This window comes from Thunnus maccoyii, chromosome 11 (genome assembly GCF_910596095.1).
Source record: "Thunnus maccoyii chromosome 11, fThuMac1.1, whole genome shotgun sequence".
NCBI lineage: Eukaryota > Metazoa > Chordata > Actinopteri > Scombriformes > Scombridae > Thunnus > Thunnus maccoyii.
Window position 1 is genome coordinate 27,303,814 of NC_056543.1, and position 20,981 is coordinate 27,324,794.

Genomic DNA, 20,981 nt, shown 5'->3' on the forward strand with positions numbered 1-20,981 from the left:
AGGGTTCAAAGGGTCAAGCACCTATCTTTTGACCATGCCACTGTCACTTTCAGTCACACAATGTTTAGCCCCGGTAGGGATGGGGCTCTAGGAACGATAATGTTGTTTATCCATCCGTTTGTCCGTTCATCAGTCCATCAGTCCATCAGTTCATGAGTCCAACACTTTGAATCATAGTGAAATATCTCCACAACTGTTGGATGGATTTCATCAATTTAGAGGAGACATTCCCAGAGGATGAATAATGACGACTTTGGTGATCTGCTGACTTTTCATTCAGCTCTACTAGCATTTCAAAAATGGGATTTGTCCATCACCAACATTTTTTCTTGGGGTGTAAACCTTATGTTAAAAGCACAGCTGAGCTGAGTAGCTGAGGCCAATGGGTAATGAGCTAAATCTGACAATGTAGAGCTGAGCCTGACAAGCAAATTTGAAGTTTGGGTAAAAACAAACAACAAACTTTGATGCGCTTGGTGCTAAGATTGTTCCATACTAATACAGACTCAAATGCTCGATGCAACTCACATGCTGCAAGCTCACATGCTGCCCTCAACACTTCCTGTACATACTTAACTGCTACCTGTATGCCAAAAAACAAACAAGGTAGTGTCTTGTGGCTCACCAGATTTGTTCATATACCAGCATCACGCTGTAAATGCAGTTCTTGTTAGCCTGAGGATACAACTGCAGATAATTAGACCCCTTGTTGTGTGCGTTTGTGTAAATAATTATGCATATTTATTTAAATACTATAATCCTCTTTATTAATTTCTTATTTCTGCTCTCATGATACAATATACACAAGTGTTTCTGGATTTGTTTTTTATGTACTGGAGAAATAATACACAAGGAGAATGAACACATTTATTAAAGGCAAAACACAATTTCATAAGTCATTCTTATCCTGCCTTCAACTGAATATATGTGGCCTGAATGGTGCACAACCCTTACTGAGGGACTTGAAAACTTGAAATATTCATAAGTGTTGAGAGGTACCGTTCTGGTACGTACAAGGTCAGCAAAAGATAAGAGCTTCCCAGATTTAGTAGGTTATTTAGGCTTGTAAATTTTCACGCTTTCTTCAAACAACGCAGTGGAAAACAGCTCAATGAAAGAAACATTACTGAGAGTTGTGTTACTGAGAGAAATTTAAATGTCCTTTGATTCTGTGTAGTGAGGGTTGCAGAACTGAATGACAATAAGAACTGAATGACTGAATAAGCTCCTCTCTATGTAAATGTGAGTGCCTTTGTGCAAATCGCACCGATAAATTCTAAAATGTTAAAATAAAAACTTGTATTTGAATTAGGCACTCATACAGTATAGGCAGTATTGGCCCCTTTTCTTCTTCTACAACATTCACCACCACTGAAAAAACAAAGACAGCAGCGAATGTACGCATATCTTACAGACCTGGCCTACTTTTCCTGACTTGCAAGTACAATTTAGTGTGTCCCACTGAAATGTGGGAATATTCAGCATTTTGAAGGTTTCAAACAAAATGTTTTAAGTTGTGCGCATTCAGGATGGGCAGCAGCTTTTGCTCACTGCACTTATGGTGTCCCTCAGTCCACTCCCGGCTAACATTCATCTTTTGCTTTATACATTTTGCAGCGACAGAAACCACAGCAGCTTGATTCTGACAGTTTCACCAACATCACATACACAAACAGCTGTAAAGACTCAGCCACTTGCTTGCAGTGGAGCATTAAGAAAGTGGACTACCAGCTACAGGCTTTTTGAGTGTTCCTGGGAGACTTCCAGGGCACAAGACATGTTTGTTGTAAGGAACGCTGCAGCAGCACATCCACCTGTTAGTCCTTTTATACGAGAGAGGTAAGTTTGTGGCTTAGGCCCATAGAGTACACTGTGATCAGATGTAGTACTCCTTCATGTTGTCCCTGACTGAGTTGTGGAGGTGCAGCTCTGTCCTGTAGTCTGTGTACATGCTGTGTCTGTGCTCCTCCTTGATACTGTTGTTCCTCTGGGCCTGCCGCCGCTGGTAGAGGAGGCGGGTCATCACAGCCAGAGCACACACAGCAATGAAGACCACTGCTGTGACCACTCCTGAGGAACAGCAGGGAAGATGTATTAGTACTGTAGGTGCCAGTGGACAATGTCAACCAGGGCTGTCTCCATAATCTGTCGCAGTATTACAGTAAAAAGTCAATATTCTGTACTTAGAAGTGCAAAACGTTATATCACATGCTCAGCATACTGCAGCCTCAGATCAGCACAGTGTGTAGATGCTTTTTATTGAATGTAGAGATCATTAAATCAGTGTCAACATGTGCTTGCAAATACATTGTTGTCACTTTGGCAATAATAGCCAACTGAGAAGCATAACTGGTAGTCATTTCACCAATAATGTACTGAGTTTCTGTAAATTGTGGTTTACATTTTAATGCCAACAATGTCATTGCAGCCTCCTTTACTGTTTTATGATTACCAGCATTACAGTATTTATTTTCTATTTAAGATGACTACAATAAACCTATAATTGTTATGTAATGTTTGGTGTAAAAAAGGATGCAAAAATTAAATTGCCATTTGTATAATAACAATAACAACAACAACAACAATAACAACAATAGTAATAATAATAATCATCATTTTAAAAATCTGAATTAGTTCTTGTTATATTTTTTTAAGAAGTGAGGGTTTTAACAATACAGGTGAAGGCAGGTTAGTGCACTCCAGTGTTAAAAGTCATGCTCAGCAATTCTTGAAACAAGAAATTTGTGATGAAGTTGTGAAATAATCTTAACCCACTGAAAATATGATTTTAGGACTCAAAAAATGTCATCAAACTGTCTCTATAATACTGATCTTGCAAATCTGGTTAGGACATTCCTATTGTCAACACCAACACAATTTAACTTCAAAAACTAATTATTCTCCTTGGGTAGAATGGCATACTATATGTATAATCTCTGATGATCTTTAAGTAAAATGCAGACACAGGTTTTCTTGTTCAGGGAGCACTCAGACATCCTTTATCGTTATCATCCCCACCTTAAATTTATTTCCAAACATAACTGTGTAAGTGGTAGTGATGGAAACGTGCTTGACAGAGGAGACAGAGGTATCAAGAGACCAGAAAAACGAATCAAGACAGGCAAATGAAAGAATGACAAATAAACAGCTGGCACTCATTTTCAATTTCTGCTTCCCAAGGACTCATAACAAAATGCTACCTTTAATTTCCCTCGCCCAAATTGGTGCCTTATCAAGTACAGGGGTTTCAAACTGACTTAGGTGTGTGTCATGACTGTGACCACAACCACAGGATCAGTGTATATCTCCACGCCATACATACGTAATAAAATACAATAATTATTTCATATCTTATAGAAAATTTTGAAAGGGAACCTTTACAATATTGTGTGTCCTTGGGATTCAGAAATCACTGTAGGATATCTGGACTCAGCACCTGAACAACAAAGATGTGTTTTTCACACACTGATTACTCATTTTCAATTAACCAAGGAGAAATAAACCAGCACTGAAGAGATAAAAACAGACCTGCTATTACAGCCATATCCTTTTGTGTACCATGGCCACGAGGCTCATTCTCTTTATTTGGTGTTGCACCTTGATCTGGAGAAGCAGAAGCAAGAGATAAATGCAGAGAGAAACACATTTATGAATCCCTTTCATACAGGAGACATGTGTACGACATTAATACCCCAGTTACACCTGGCATTAAAATGTGATCTTTCCCTATGGAAGATTTAAAAATACCTAAATGGAAAAATCAAACAAATAAATAAAGGGAAATAAAACAGTTATGTGTATTTCTTTTTAAATTACTTTTATCATCAAGTTAAGTTTCCATCCCCACTAGAGATAGTCTGCTCCAACACATGTGCATCTGTTCACACAAAAATACATAATCATGCTCTTCGATGCATAACTGGAAAAAAATTTTTTTTGAAATATACAGGACAGGTGTTGAAAACCCTACTGGTAAAAACAGAAATGCATCTGTTCTGTCAGACAGATGACTGTAAAAAGTTGCTGACAAGCATCTGCTTTAGACTTAAAATAGCTAAATTCACAAGTTTCTATTTGCTTTTGAAAACTTTAACAGTTTAAGTAGACAGCCAATTAGACTGGTTGTCTTGCTTTGAATTAATTGGTTCTCATTTTCAGACCGCCCGGGGGTCTGCATCACAGAGGGAAGTTAGTGGGTTAGCAGCTGTTTTTAAGTTTAACTCAGGTTTTCCAATACTGTGGTACAGTAGTTCTCCATGGTAACTCACGCTGTATATAGATATCCTGCTCAAGAGCAGATTTAATTTAGAGAATCAGATGTTAATGTGTCAGTAGTACACCCTTTTCCAAAATAATTGGACAATTTCTTCTTTAAAGATCCCGACATGGAGAAACATTATCTGCAGTTAATCTAATAACCACTAGACTAGATGCTGGTTCCAAGAAAACTCTGTTCTAAATTTGGTGGAAAAATTCTCCAACTTTTTTGTTGAAGTACAAAGTTTTCCACAAGAATTAAGGTTCTCAAAAGTCAGTTGTTGCAGTAGTCTTGGTGGCAATTTTGAAAACCACACCTGAGGTCAGAAATTCAAAATGTCCTTGCAGCTACTAATGGTAACATCCAGTTACATTAAATTTGTTGATGACCTTTTTTTCACGATAAAAACAAGACAAAAACTGAATATAAAGCAACCTTTGAAAAAAAACTATTTGAAATATACTGCAGCAAATAAAAACTAAATGATAATGTGAAAACACAGAAGAATGGACTGTCTCTGTCAGTAATGTTATCTAGATGTTACTGGTTCTTAGAACAAACAGATTTATGGACTAAATTTATCTACAGTCCACTGAGAATTAGACAAGAAGTGTCAACAGCCTTGTTGCTGAAATGTGTATTATAAATAAACTTGCCTTGCCTTACTGAAATATTGCTAAGTTCTCTGACGTTTTAGCTTCTCCTCTCAAGATAAACCCAGACAATAAACTGCATTTTAGCTTCTAAATGATCAGCTGCTCTGCAGTGGAGAGCACAGGCAGCTGCTGTGATATTACTGTAGGTGAGCAACGTCTGGACAACTGGATTTACTGAGGAGATGCAGTATCATGACACAGGCACTGTGACATGGACACTGTGTGTGAACAAGTAAACAAGTTCCTTTTCCACTAACCCCACGACAGACAAAAACACCTGTAACTATAGTAACTATACACACTTAAGATGGTGACAGCTGTAAGCTCAAAATGCTCAAATGACATGAAATGACTAAAATTGGACTAAAACTAAGACAGGCATGAAAATGAACATGGTAAAATCCAAGATGGCTTGTCCCTCTTACTAGTCTGGGGATTAAAATACAAACATTCAAAGGTTTGTGTATCAAACACTTGGCAGCTTGTGTGATTCCCAGCGCTTGTTGCTTAGCATTTAGCTGAACATGGAAATAACTGTTTAGTGTCAGTGTGTGGGTGGGTTTAAGAGCAAAGTGTGTGAGTAAGTTACCTTGCAGAGTGTGTGAGGAGGAATCTACCAGAGCTCCACAATTTGATTGGACCAATGGACCACGGATGGTGACCAATGAGCTCCCTCGGTTTGTCAGCGCCGCTTTCAGCAGTGCAACATGGTTGAACTGGACCGAGGAGAGGCAGCCAATGAAACCTTTTGAAGCTGCTTGCATCACTTCCTCACTGAAGTTCTCCTCTCCTATAGAGACACAGCAGACAGATAAAAATATCTGTTGATATGGATAATGACATGTTTGATCTTTTTAATTACAGCAATTTACAGCAGGACATAATGTATGGATACAGAACAGAAGCATCACAGTAGGGAGGTGACATGTGCAGGTTTTTGAGCAATCTACCGAACGAAATGGGAGGACTTACTGATGACTTTGCCCAGTGTCAAGGTTCTGATTAAGATCAGCTCTGCATCAGATGATAGCGTGTACTTTCTGTGGATGTCCTGGTCCATCTTGTTGAGTACAGAGAAATCAAATAACAAGTTGTTTACAAGAAATCCAAACCGAGGTAACAGCATCAGCAGCACATTTCAATACGTTATAGATTGAGAATTGTGCTCTTGACAGCTTCATGCAAAACTGACCACAGTTAGCTTTGAAGTGATTTAGAGCTTTTACGTCTGCACTAACATGCTGACTTAGATGCATCACTGAACTTGATAATTTGCAATAAAACACTATTGATTTTTAACCCTATCGATTCAGAAAATGTATGACAAAAATTGTTTGCATAGCTGGTCGGAGATTCATTTCTAGTTGTGCAATATTTGTTGGACTTCTTTGTTGTACTGTAATTAGGTGTAGATTTGGGTGTGGACGGTAGGGACATGCCCTCATAGTGTCACCAGAAAGGTTTATGCAGAGTTGGCAAATCTGTGTGTTTCATTACTTATTAAAATTTACATCTACAGACTTTGTGTCTCATTAGAAAGTGAGACAGATGGGATCCTTTATTAATGTCATTATGTCATTAACAAAGGGTCTCCAGTTTCACAATTTGTAGTGAGTCAGTTGCCTGCAATTATAAATATTAATACATCATTAATCATTAATCATCATAATCTTATAGTAATCCATCAAGTCTACAGTTGTTAAAGTTAGTAAGATGTTTATATGAAGCTGCATGCAGCACGTAGCCCTTTCCTTGAAGGTAAGTAGTCAAACCATTTTCATCAACAAGTTTCATGCTGGAGGATTTTCCACAACCTGGCAACCCAAAAGTTATTATTAATGGCTTATAAAGCATTTGACTTATGAACATTAATAATGAATTAATTAACATTAATAAAGCCATTAATTAATGCTTATAAACCCTTTATATATAGGTAAAAGGGTGACTTATCACAAAGTGGTACCCATGAACTCCACATTGAATTGAATTGAGTTTCAAACATAATTTGAGACAGGGTCCACCCACTTCATATACACATGGAGAACGTGATTTATCTACTCCTCACCTGCACATAAAGGTTTTTTCCCACTCGATGGATTCTAACTTGATGGAGTCGTCCGTCGGCCAGGTTGCTGACGGTGGGGCTGAACACGTCAGGACTCCTGTCTGTCTGAAGGTGATACCAGATCTGCAGACTCCCTGGACACAAAACATGAAAAGACATGTAGCGCTCTCCTCCAAACAGACGTCAGTGTTAATCCCCATATGAACACTTTAGGATGGTTGAATCACTATTGTGCTCAATGCAAGTTTAAAAGAAAGAAATCCACTGACATGAAAGCTGCATTTTATATTAAACATATTCTATTTTTTATTGTAAATATGTGTACATTTCATTTTTATCCCTAATAGGAGAAAAGAATACACCTTTACTCACACAATGTGGCTTCTATCTTATAAATAGACCGCTATATCTTAATTTCTCCATTTCTTGTCTTCACCAGTGTTGGCCATTCTTCACTGGTTACCCACTGACTACAGAATTGATTTTAAAATTCTCTTAATCACCTTTAAAGCAGTACATGGACTGGCCCCACTTTACTGAATTATTGTTCCTTGGCCACAGTGAGTCACTGAGATCTCTCAGGTCTTCTAATGAAGGCCTTCTGGCTGTCCTGAAATCTAGGATAAAAACTAAGGGTGACCGAGCTTTTGCAGGTGTTTGCAGGTGTCCACTCTCTAGAACCGTTTTCCCTTACTTATAAAAACGCAGAGTCAGTGGATAGTTTCACCAAGCTGTTAAAAACTCACTTGTTTCATAGGCACTTTGTTTTGTGATGTGTGTTTGGCTTCTGTGTAGTTTTAATGTCTTAACATTGTTATTGACCGTATTTCTGTTTTTAACTTTCCATTCTTATTTCCTTAATGTTTTTATTGTACAGCACGTTGTAACTCTTATTTCAAAAGGCGCTTTATAAATGAAATGTTCTTACTTACTTGCCTTTATTGAGAAATGAAAATATTTATAGCAAAGCTCTTCACTCCCACACTGAATAAGCTGCTCTCACACACACTCGCTGCCAGATCAAAGAGTCAGGATGATATTCACTGTCAAGTGGAGCTGCGTTAATATTATAATTCCCGGTCAGTAGGTGAAGGGCCTTGTGTTTTGTTTCATGTGCCTCTATAGATGAAAGTCAATGGATGAAGTAATCTTTGCCTTTCAGTGTTTACAGAAACCTGACAAACATTCTGATTTAACACAAAGGAGTATTTTAGTGCACTGATTCATGCACTGCGCTAAAGTTTGGATACAGCTTTAAGACCGTCAGCTTAAGGATTTGAAGCCTTTCATGTGCCAGAGGCTGAATACACAAAGACACTGCACTGACAGCAGGACATATACCCTCTTATAATCGGGGGTCTCATTGAGAGTCCCCTGCTTCAAACAGTACTAAAACAGAGTAGGTGTATATCAGTAGGTGTATGTCATCCTATATGGCATGGAAAATTTAAGAAATGTAACTAAAAACAGTTTTGTTCAAGTGTTTAAAAATATGAGCAGTTGGGTCTTATTTTTTATTGATATGTTTAACTTTTTTCATTATTTTTCAATTAGGACTGTTTGTATATAGACTGAACTGGCTTATGGTTATTTGATGTTATTTCATACTTGTTATGCTGTCTAAAGGCTTACAAGTATAATAAATAATGAGGCTTTTCAAAGATGCAGAGAGGGAGCAGAACTGCAGAGGTTAACTCATTATCATCATAGTTTGTGTGGAAGATGTTGGTATTATTTCCATGCTGGCTGTCACCAGTAAGATACACATGCTTTAAAAATAAATATAAAATAATAACTTGAATGTTTGATTTAGAGTTTTTGGGGTGCTAGGTGTTAATTATAATACGAGATCATTTGGTAACCATGGTAACACATAATTGGGTCAGCATGTGAGTGCAAGGACCTTCCCTGATAAAGGAATTGAAAAGCGGTTAAAACAGAGGTGAATTGTGCTTGTGTCCTAATCCAAACTCCATGCCCCATTTAATATTTATGACAGATGAGATCCAGTTGCTTGTGAAGAAACAGGGCATAACTTTGTGTTGATTTCGAGACTGATGATGCAGGATGATAGTTACCAAAACTCTCCAAAGAATGAATAACCTGTCAGTCCTTGTTGCTTCAACAACTAAGCAGCAAAGCAGTGTAGAGTAACATTACACAGAGTAACAAAATCACAAACATCGCAGGCAGTTTGTCATATAAGCTGTCTCTAATTAATTTGGTGAGTAACTTGTTTGCGTGCTCTCTGTAAACTGGTGTCTGTATGTGTCAAAGATAGTTTGTGAGGGAAGAACCTCCACTCTGTAACACCAATGTACAATAACTTAAGTTTATAAAGTTAATATTTTTGAATCAGGACGTTCAGTATTTGGATCAAGTAGCTCATAAAAAATAGGATTTAGGAGGTGATTAAGTAGTCTACAGCTGTTATTTCAATGTGTCAGATACATATTTAATCAACATTTAAGTAAATATGAGTATCAGATTGGACTCTGTATTGGCAGATACCCAATATTAAAGGACCCAGATTGAAATCAGAGACAAAAAAAACTTAACGGCCAAAGTTCAAACCAAGTGAACTACAGATGTGAGAGTGACATTTATCTGGTTTTTAACAAGACTGAGACCAGTGGGTTACAAAAACTAAAAATGACTAAGTATTTAAACTTCTAACACGAGTAAGAATAACATTACAAATAGTTTTTGGTCACCAAGTCACTCAGCTGGAAAACGCTTTGATTCCATCTCATTTGCCTGAAAAAAACCTTACATTATGTTGAATCAAATCACTGCCTTTTTAACTGAGGAATGAAGACCACAGGGCAACACATTTCCAAAAGTTCATGGAGAAAAAACTGCACAATTCCTACACTAAGATGCAGATCAGATGTTTCATATGACAACAGAATATAAAAGGTGTAACACAACCAGTTTATAACTTAACTGTTTAGCAGTATTACTTGGAGGGAAACACATTTTCTGACATTCTAGTTGTTGCATTTATCTTGCTGGCTGTGTAAGTTATTGTTTTCTCCACATGTCGGAGATGAAGGTTAGAGATCTCATTAAAAGAAGGAGAATTACTTAACTATATAAATCACTGTCATAAGTTATTACTGTGTAGCAGGATTTATGAAGTATTTTTCCTTTCATATCTTCTATCTGTATGCGCAATCAAATGTATGTACCGTTCCTGGCCAGGATGACAGTGATGTACTGCTGGCTGAAGGTGCTGACAGTCAGCAGCATGGCCGGGCTCTGGGAGGTGATGAAGCTGAAGGCCATGTCCTCTCTGGCTCTGCTGCTGCTGCTTTCTACAGAGACACTGGAGGCCTGTGAGCTTCTGTTCTGCATCACTGAGAAAGGCTCCTGGAAGGTGTAGGTCACTGAGGACTCTCTGTCGAAGGACACCGATACCTCTGCACACACAGGTACACAGAACAATGGGTTTCAGTGCAGTGGTAACATTAAAAGACTAAAGCGCAGCTCACAGCCTCTAGAGACTGCATTGCTGAATGGCACCTCATTACATGAGAGTGTTCGATGGAACAATCCACACAATCTTATCAGTAGTGGGGTCAAAAATTTAGTTTAACTAAAGGAAAGGCCAATCAATATTTTTGAAATTAACACTGAATGAAAACACTGTGGTTAATGGTAATCTGGCTATAAGCAATGTCTATTTAGAGGTGTAGTAATAAGTATATGCAGCTACACAATCAATCTCTCAACAGGTGGATTCACTGTTTACCTACAATATTTAATGTAATATGTTGTTATTATTTTCTATACACAGGAGACTTTTGTTCCATTATATTAGCCTTTGAGGCAGTCCCTCCTCCTAGGCACTGGGTGTATCAAGCCTGGGTAGAAGTGCTGTCCTGAGGATAAACTCATCCCTTCCCTTGCTTTCACTCTATAACCCATAAGCTTGGCGGAGGGGTATGAAATTAAAGCGTATAGTCGAACAACAGACAACTGGCAAACTGAATGCGTTTTTCATCCACACACATTACAATTATGAGGCGAACACATATTAAACTTCATCACAAAGAAAAAAAAAATCAATGACAACAAAGACACTGACTAATGGGAGAGGCATCTCTAAGGACTTAATGTTAATTGGCAATGTTATATCGGTTGCCACATTATCACAGGGATTCAAGTTTTGATCAATGTCAGTTAGACCACTGTTGCCTCAATGGGTGCTGAGAATTTAAATCAGTCCCTCCTCTGAGTTTTGTTGAGTGAAAACCGTTTTTAAAAACTTTTCAATTAAATACATTGTTCTTTAAGATGGGATGTTAATATCCCTACATCCCAAGACACCATTACAAAACCTTTCCTGTTTCACGTTGCTGCAATAACACAGTCCACAGTCACAGTCAGATTAGCTGTATCCAGGCATTGGTGATACCTTCATTTTTAACACACTGAGCCAGAGGAAGCAGTGTAAATATAAAAGTGTTAACAGATTAGCTGCATTTGCAGGCCAAGTTTTAATCTCACAATGAGGCTTCAAACAATTTTTCTCAGCTGCTTCTATATGGAGGCTTGCTCAGCCTGCTGCTTTTCCATCTATAGGTTTCAGTCTGTCTGTGCTTTGCTCTGTGCTCCATATTGCAGGAAATAATTAGGTGTAATGCATCTTAAACATTCTTGGAGTCAGGACAAAAATGTTTTGCCTCTTGCATTACTTTTATTTTTATTGGGGAGCAGTAATGGAATAGCTACCATAATGATTGATTATTTCTTTATAATATAATCAATATGGATCTATTTGAATAATTTACATAAAGTGTGAAGCTCTTGCTAAACACAGTTTGACCAGCACTCACCTTGGTTACAGGTGGTTCCCCCGTAGGCAGACTGGGAACAGTCACAGACGTAGCCGTTGCTCTTCTCGATACACCTCCCCCTGTTGTGGCAGAGGCTGCTGGAGCCGCTGCAGTAGCCGGGACAACCGGAGCTCACCCCCGGCGTCATCTTGGCCCTCTCCTCCAGGTCAAAGCTCACGCTGTTGACCGTCAAACTCCTGATGCAGCCCAGGAAGCCTTTCTGCTGGGACGCTGTTCCCCCTAGGACAAGGACGGTCATTAGTCACATCTAACACTCACTGGCTGTGCCAAGAAGCATATTATGACTCTATAATCATGGTTGCCTTTAAGGCTGATGAGAATTTACAACAAGCATTTACTTAATTCTAATGCAACTCTGTAGGCATTTAAGTGTGTGAAACCTCACTTAGACTGAATATACAATGTAATGGACTAGTAGATGGGTTTCCAAGTTGTTGTTGTGCCTGTAATTAATCAAGTGTGCAGCTTCTCTTTCCCCCTGCAGCTGATAAATACTTTTTGTATTGTTATATATGAATGAAGCTTTGTCTGTATTTGTCAGTATCTGGTGTTTGGTATTTCTGATGACAACTAGCTGGAATTTCATACATGCTGATGTTGCTTCCTGTAATAAATACAGTACATGTAGTGTGGCTTTCATTCTCTTAATCTGTGCTGCCTGTCGATGGTTTGGGACACACACAGTTTATTTCTCACTACCTGCCAAAGTTAATTTTGTGAAGTCTGCCTTTGCATTATCACTGCTACTAGCTGCCATTTCCCACTAAAATTCCATGTGTCATGTTAGCTACCTTAAGCTGTCAGATGTCTCGCAAACTGGCGTGTTGTAAAAGACAAGAGCCACATAGAAATTTACCTCTAAAAAGTCACTGCATTTGTTTCCATCAAGTTGCTTTATTTCTAAATACTGAAATATATAATATATATATAAGCTGTCAGGACATTTTGTCAATGTGTTTTCTGCCTATATGGGCTCAGTTTAACCAGCAGAATAGGCATTTAACTCTTGGTATCAAAAGAACAGGCTGTATCTATCACTGTAAACTGAAATATGAAAGATGGTGGGGACTTTTAAGTAAATAATTAACATTACTGTGTTACATAATAATACATACTTATTCCACATATTATTCCAGTATCCATCACAACTGTTTTGTGACACAATTAGCCACATCCATCGTCTGTCAAATTCTGCATCAATAAATGGAGAGTTTTATTTATTTATTTTACTTTTTTTTACCTGAGGGTTAGGTCAAAAGTAGTTTTTTAGTAAGGTAGGTTATGCAGGCAAAATCATGAAATCATGTAAAGGTATTTTCTTTGTTTCATCTAATTTACGGTTTGGTCTTGTAGACATTATTTCTATAATGTGAGTTTTTTACTGACCCAGCTCTATTTCATATTATTCTTATCTACTGTTTTAAACTAGCAATCAGTTTTGAAATGTCAGGGCTAGAGGCCTCCACATAATCACATACGCATATTAAGTCTGTTCTGAGAGAATGGATCTTTTCATGGAACAATTAAATCTTTACCTAATGACAAGTTATTCTGAGATTCACGGAGGACTATTCCTTTCACTTGTCATTTCACTCTAGTTAATTATTTCTTAAAGTAAATGATCCATTAAGTGCATGAACTGAGGCCTAAAATGGAGCACATGAGAAAAAAAAACAGTCTTTTTAATGGTATCTCTGTCCCTTCCAGAGGGCTGGTGTATTATTAAGGAGACACATTAAAATGTCAGATGGGAAAAGGCTGCTGGAGAAATGTGAGAGGACAAAGAGAACGGCCATGCTCCTGAACCAGAGAGATAATAGAAAACAATAAAATAAATTAGTTCTCCACAATTGCTTAAAGGATAAGTTGAGATTTTTTAAAAGTCTATCTTAATACAATGCTCACAAGCCAAGTACGATGTGAGAGTCACGGCTATATGTTATAAATAGGAGACAAAATCCACAGTCCAGTGTTTGTCGTGTTATTTTGGTAATATTAAAAACCCTGGACAGAGATGTTGGCACATTCTGTCTAAGTTTTTGATTCACATGGAATATATATATTCTTTGTACGACAATTCTGTTTGTGTTATGTGCCCTGTACCCATACAAAGTACATGGGGAAAAAGCAGTAAAAAAAGTTGATCACAAAAAAAATCCATATTCCTCATTCTGTGTAAAAATGCATTGAGCCAAGGCTAATGTGAGGCTCATTTGATTCATGTGTGAAATCAAGTGGGTATCTTTGTCCTGGTAATCTTAATTGTGGGTGTTTTGTCACAGCAATAAACGTACATGCGCCCATCAGGTTGTATCCCTCCACCTCAGCCAGGAAACACTGTCCACATAATCACAAAAATGGAATTTCACACTAAAAAAAGGCTGTAACTTTGGAAGATAAATTTGTCTAATCCAGACTGATAACACATTTTTTCACGGTGTGAGGACTGTGGATTTTGGCCACTAAACAGTAAGGTAGGAGATATCTTGTTCAGTTCAGGTAAACTTTTGAAATGAACAATAACAACATATATATTCTGTATTTTTCAATGAGAAAGGAGGAGTAGATTTCATTTGAATGATTTTTAAGGAGGTATTTGAACTTTTTTTGTGGAAAGACGATATCATACACAAATTATTGGTCAAAGTAGAGCATTTTTATGTCTTTGACCATGTCTGGAGGGAATATTTAACTTCTTTGCTTCACTCTCTCCATTCTGATCAACCTATTTTCCAGCCACAGCAGGCAGCTGTGTTCAGAGAAAAAGCTCTAATTAATCCACTGTATGCTACCTTCTCAGCACCCAACAGTGAACTGACGGGTGAATAAAGTGGAACATTTAGCAGCTAGACAGATGCATATTTACCTCAAAAGCCCAAAACAGAGCTAAAAGGAGAGTATTTAACTTTATAAAGGCGATAATATGTCAATATTGTGTTTACAGGTTGTTTTACTTCCGCCAAGTGGCCAAAAAAATCAAGTAATGCCTGTTTGAATAAACCCCTGTCTCTGGTGGAGGTCTGTTGAGTCTGATGGTGAGCCTACCTACAAACAGCTGACTGCTGAGCCGTAAGCGGAGGTGTCCATCAGCTGGAGCCTCCAGGAAGCGGAGGGGGAGCTGGTCGACCTGCAGGGAGGCCTCCTTCACGTTACGCTCTGCCCTCACGTGGTGCCACTGCCTGTCATTCAGAGGGAGGTGGGACTTCACGGACAGGACCGCCGGACCGTTTCCCACATCAAAAGAGAAAGTCACGACTGAGGGAGCTGGGAGGCCGGCGGGGGAATGTACACACATGTACACACATACACAGACAAACACACACACGACAGCCAGGTCAGACTAAATGCGATACTAGTTTTTCCTTTTCCTTTCTGATGCGATGTGATACAATCCTGCTGGGGAAAACTTGATGACCTGAATAGATTTATGAGGCGGGCTCAGCTGACAGCTCGTCAATATTTCACAATGTCTCAGATGCTGCAGTGAAAGACGATGGCTTCAAATATCCTGAGAACTACTCCCTTAGGTTTTTTTTTAAAAAAACACACTGTAATCAACAACGTCACACCTTTTTCAACACCTATCATAAACAAACTAATGCACTGCTGCTTGAACTGCCTCTCTTGTGAATAGAAATAATTAGTAAATGCTTGATGCTGGTAAGTACAAGCTCATGTCCCTGAATTCTTTAATACAGTCTTAAAAACCAGTGACTTCCTTCATTTACTCATGTATCTTATTTAGCCAAATGAAACACATCACTTAGCAGCATTTTATTTTCTTTACTTCCTGGACGCCATGCATTTCTGAATATTAGATATATATATTTACAGTAAATCTACAGGATAATTTGATGAATTATGTATACTTTATCCATGTGGTGTATTCATTAAGGATTTCAACATGGTAGTAAGGAAATGCTTTTAAAGTCTGCTCTGACAGCATGACATTGCCGTTGACTGGCATTAGCATTGCATCATGCTGTGCAGTGTCTGACAGCTAGCTTCTCTGGGAAATTAAACTGTCAACTACAGTACAGCTAGCATTTCCATCTGAGAGAAGCAAAAAATATCACCGGCAGCTTTTACACATGCTCTCATGTTTGGCTCCTCTTTTCCGCTGTCCTTTTCATGTAATTGTGACCATTCACTCACAGCTGAGCTCCACTCTGATGAAGTCTTTGAGGCCCAAGTTCTCTAGAAACACTCCTGAAGGAGCGCTAGTCTTGAAGTAGAAGGAGATATCAGAGGCGAGTTCGGCCTGCGGGGTGGGGAAGTAGAGGTAGGAGGACTCCTGGTAGAAAGTGGCTGCATTCCATACAGACTCTGAAAGAAAAAGAGAATGAAAGAAGGAAGTAAAGTAAGAAGATACCTGGATGATGTACCAAGTAAGGTGCATCTCATTTATCTTAATTGTCTCCATATTTCCCTCACTTTTCCGTCGTCCTCCTCACAACATGAGGAAGAGATTTGAAAAGTGAGGAGGAGAGAGTTAGTGAAACATGACGTCTGATCTGTCATGTGTCCTTCCAAAGACAGCTGGTAGGAAACCTGATGTGTGAGATGAGACATCTCTAGTGTTAAATTATCCAGACCTCCTCCCTAATGAGGTGGTCTGATAACGTCATGCTTTTTCGTTTGCTACTGAGAGAAATCAACTATTATTTGCATTTCCAAGAGGTCCTTTGTCAGGAAAATGTCAAGAAAGATCATTTAAAGTATTTGAACCAACAACCAAAGCAGTTGTTTTTGTGGTGGGGACAGTGTTTGTATATCACACAGTATGTTGTTTTCCACCAGGTGCCAGCCTTTAAGCAATTTAAGTCTTACAGCTGTTAATTGGTGCACATATTGTGACAGCACCTAGATTTCCTGTTTGGTTTGGTTGCTGGGATCTGGGGAGTTGCTCTTTGGGAGTCATGGTTGACACCTGGGTAGGTGTGACTGCTGATCTATATACACACTCACCAACGACTTCATTAGGTACACCTGTGCAATCTAATGCAATCCATAAATTCCACATTTACGAAGCTTCTACATTTTCAGTTTTTGTTGACGTTGTCAGAAAGGTAATAGTTCTACTTTAAGTTTATTATTGAGCTGGTAGTGGGTGGTGGCGGTGTACTGGACTAAATTATATTGAGAGGTGTTCTTAATATTTTGTTCACTCCATTAACATACATGAGGGAGGCAAAAAGTTAGGAACACTTTTCAATATAATGCACCCCAGTACCCCACCACCACCCACTACAATCTCATTAATAAACATAAAGTAGAATTATCACCTTTCTGACAATGTCAACAAAAACTGAAAATGTGTAAGCTCTGTAAATGTAAAATTTATGGCAGAGCTGTTGTATGCTCGTTATTTGCATCTGCTCTCATAGATTTTTTCTTCACTTACAGTACATGTTCATACATTGATTCTATAATTGTCCAGATTAGATTATGCAGTGTCTCGTAATTGTGTAAATGTCTCATAATGATTTACAATTGAATTAGCTCTCATTACAGGTATGATGTTTCTGGAAATATTCTAGACATGTATACATCATTATATAAACATTTTTCTATAATTCAGCCTGACACATTTGGTTTCTTTGGGGAACTTTAAACCTCTGTTTAATATTCTGGGGGTTTGAACTACATTTGACTGCAGATATGCTACTAAAAAATTGCAACCCTCTGTCCACAGCTCACTCTGGGACATGAAGCAGTGAATATCTACAGTCCCTTTCATGCAGGGCCTCTCTCCAGCTCTAAGCCCCCTGAGCTTCCCCCATTTGGCAGCACTGCCTGGCTGCACAACATGAGTCCACAGAGCCAGTGAGACTTGTAACAGAACAGATGAAGTTAAACTCTCTATTCATGGATAAACACATAAGCACAAGGTAAACACATCTTTTCAACATGGTTTGTCTCTGATCAACACAACGGCCTCCATCTGCAACCAAATCTGGCACAGTAGCTTCAACACTGAGGTGATCACCTACTGTCTCCATAACAACGCAGAGGGCCGACGTGGTAGATAGCCTGCGAGCCCGTTCTGTTGGTGTCTCCAATCACTATCTGGCTCACTGGTAGGTGGTCTTTATAGGACAGGATTCCTGTGTCATTTGCCCTGTGACAGACAATAAATAAATAAATAAATAAATAGTAACACAGAGCCCTCAGGGGTTGGATGCCTTTACGGGGGTCCAGATAAAGGCATCCATTCTTCTGCATTAGCACAGAGCGCAGAGTAAACACATTAAAAAGGGAGCAATCTATCACAATGCAGACAACTCCCTCTGGAAATATGCAAACTGAGCTGAATCCAGGGAAGCTTTGGAGTGGATTAACATACAAAATGCAAAGAGCGTTTAATACACTAAAACTATAATACAGCCTTTGTTCCTCCATTCAGTGCTTAGAAATTAGGATCGTAATTGTAATATTATGTATAAGCCATAATTAATAATTTTGAAGTACACAATGGAATATTAAGATTTAGATGACATTGTCTACTGTGATCATCATACCACACAATCCAAAACAGGAAATTACGTGAGCATGATTTTTATTTTTTATTTTATTTTCGAGAAACAAATGCTGTTCTGTAGATATTCTGTAGATAGATGCAGATAGATGCAAAATAAAAACACTTCACAAATTCCAGATTGTGAGGTGCTTTTGGTGTCTGTATGCGATTTGTGAATTTTTTAGAAATATTCTTTCTGGACTTGAAATGCCTGTATATGTTTACATAATGTACCATGCTTCTGTATCCGCGTCACAGTTGCAGAAGTAGTTCATGTCCATGCAGTTCTCCTCCAGGCTGCAGGAGCACTGCTGAACTCCAGGCAGGAAGCCTCCCCAATAGCTTCGCTTCTCTCCCTCCCGGTCCAGCCACCAGGACAGCGGGCTGCCATCTGCAACGATACACCAGACAGTCAGTGACCACTGCCACTGTCTGATGCCTGAGAATGCCAAAGCTCATGTACGTAGGACAAAGTCATGGGTTATATTTAGAGCACTGTACTGTTGAGCTTTGTTGCTTTTATCTTAAAATACCAATATATATATGTGTGTATATGTGTATATAGATGTGCCCTGAAAATACAGATAAACAAATACAGCAAACAAAAAAAAAAGAAATATTCATAGGCAAGTGTGATACAGAAGTGAAATCTGTAAGAGGCAGCTGTTTCAAGAGGCCTATAGAATATGTAACAATAATTAGCAAAAAACCTAGCAGGTAAAATTGAAATTAAGGTAAACAAAACCTCACAAAATAATGAAAATCTTTTTTTTTTTTTCATTAAACAGATTAAATATTTAAGCACTGGGAAAGACAAAAAACAAACAATTCAGGCACTTATTTGTGTATTTGTTTGCACTTTAAAATACACACTATATACATGATATAATAAATGGAGATATTCACATACATATATATACACAAACACATACACACACACAATATATAATAATAGAAAAAGCAATTAAAGGACAAGAAACAAATAAGACATTGGGAATGAAAAAAAAAAACATTTCTCACAAGAGATTTTCTTACAGAAAGTAAAAACAGTTAAAAAGTATCTTAAATCCACCTATGTCCTCATCAGCTGAGCCCTTTTTATTCTCACTAAATGGGTTGTTTTCTCAGTTTTTTGTTTTGATCCTCTGCTAGCACCTCATGACAAGCTGTCTGTGAGTGTCACTGGGGCTACAGCAAAGCCATCAAAGGCGAGATTCATTACCACCACTATGGGGTTAAGTGGTCCAGCTTCAATCATCTGTCACACAACGTGATCCTGCATTGGAGATGAAACCAGCGAGCAGGGAAAAGCCCATTAAGCCTCATGTCACTATACATAATCAAGTGTCACATGCTTCCTACCCAGCATACATTACAGCTGCATTAGGCAAAGTTTTTATGTATGGATTCACATGTCATATTAGTAGTCACAGAGTGAGGCTGAGACAATGCGGGGTGCCATCAATTCACTCTGTTTGCTCAACACCACCTGGCAATCTCCTCCGAATAGGATGCAATGACCTATGGCTAACAGTCTAATGCCTTATTTAGACTGAAATTGGAGAGACGAAATTTACGTGTATGCAATGGCAAAGTGCAGACAGGGCAATAAATCATGTGGGCGAGAACTAAATTAGCTAGAAAGTCAACATTTGCATTACATAGGTTGAAAATAATACACTCTTTATTGTCTTTACCCTCTAACCCTATGCTTGAGTCACTGCAGAGATACTGCAACCCTACTGTTCTGCTGCTTGTTTTAAAATACTATTCAGACACCAAACAGGTTCACCAATAAGAAAAAGCAACATTCAATACTGATGGGGGAGGTCATCATACCATCTCCCACAATTTGGCCTGATATTGGCAGGATTTATTCTAAACAAGAAAGCAAATTTATTTTAATCGCACCATTAAAAAAAACAACAAAAAAACAGAGGCTAGATTTTGGTGGGCGTTGTGTAAAGCCCTGTAAGCAGCCACTAAAGTCTACGCCTCACAATACAAAAAATCTGGGACCAAACACTGATTATGGTGCTAGAAATTTCAGAAACTCCGAAATACAAAGAGTTCATATTATGGGAAGCATGGATGTTTAAAACCTATTTGATGCCAATGTTTCTATTGGATTCTTGTGACATTTTGGTCTGGTGGTGGTGGTGATACAGCAGGTCAAGGGATCTGACCAGTATTTGCTGAAATGTTTACTTCTCTACAAGACGTCTCAATAAAAAAAACCCATTCTGATCTGTAGCAAGAAAGAAACACAAAAACCACAAGACATCAAGACCAGTCAGGTGGATAAAGACGAATGTGCTGCATGCTTAAATGACAACTTTCTGAATGCTAAATTGCCACTGTAGGTTTCATGTAGACAGTTGAAACAAATACCTCTCAAATGTATCGGTACTGAAAAAAACATGGTGCTGCAACATACATGAGGGGGCAAAGAGCAAAAAGACAGCAGAGAACAACGACGCTGGTGTTGTGAATCTTAATTACTTCTTCATTGTCATGTTAAAGGCCATTGTGTTGCCTCTAAGCAAACTTCATTCATTATGGTTATCAGCAAAAAAACGTGTGTTTAACGATGCGAATCAGACCGCAGCTGAACACAGTT

The 20,981-nt window shown here is 38.5% G+C and overlaps 1 protein-coding gene across 1 annotated transcript in view; it reads right to left on the minus strand.

The window, feature by feature from the left end:
• Positions 1-792: 792 nt before the first annotated feature.
• The window catches only part of LOC121907594 (contactin-associated protein-like 5), an 80,471-nt gene continuing 60,282 nt past the window's right edge, over positions 793-20,981 (minus strand). Inside the window, exons 14-24 of the mRNA XM_042427241.1 lie at positions 18,596-18,752; positions 17,835-17,962; positions 15,997-16,167; positions 14,887-15,105; positions 11,821-12,060; positions 10,171-10,401; positions 6,980-7,113; positions 5,887-5,974; positions 5,504-5,704; positions 3,529-3,603; positions 793-2,070 (exon numbers count right to left, since the gene is read on the minus strand). Of these exons, the coding sequence (XP_042283175.1) occupies positions 1,877-2,070; positions 3,529-3,603; positions 5,504-5,704; positions 5,887-5,974; positions 6,980-7,113; positions 10,171-10,401; positions 11,821-12,060; positions 14,887-15,105; positions 15,997-16,167; positions 17,835-17,962; positions 18,596-18,752 (1,838 nt within the window). The 3' untranslated portion in view covers positions 793-1,876. The remainder of the gene's footprint in view (positions 2,071-3,528; positions 3,604-5,503; positions 5,705-5,886; positions 5,975-6,979; positions 7,114-10,170; positions 10,402-11,820; positions 12,061-14,886; positions 15,106-15,996; positions 16,168-17,834; positions 17,963-18,595; positions 18,753-20,981) is intronic.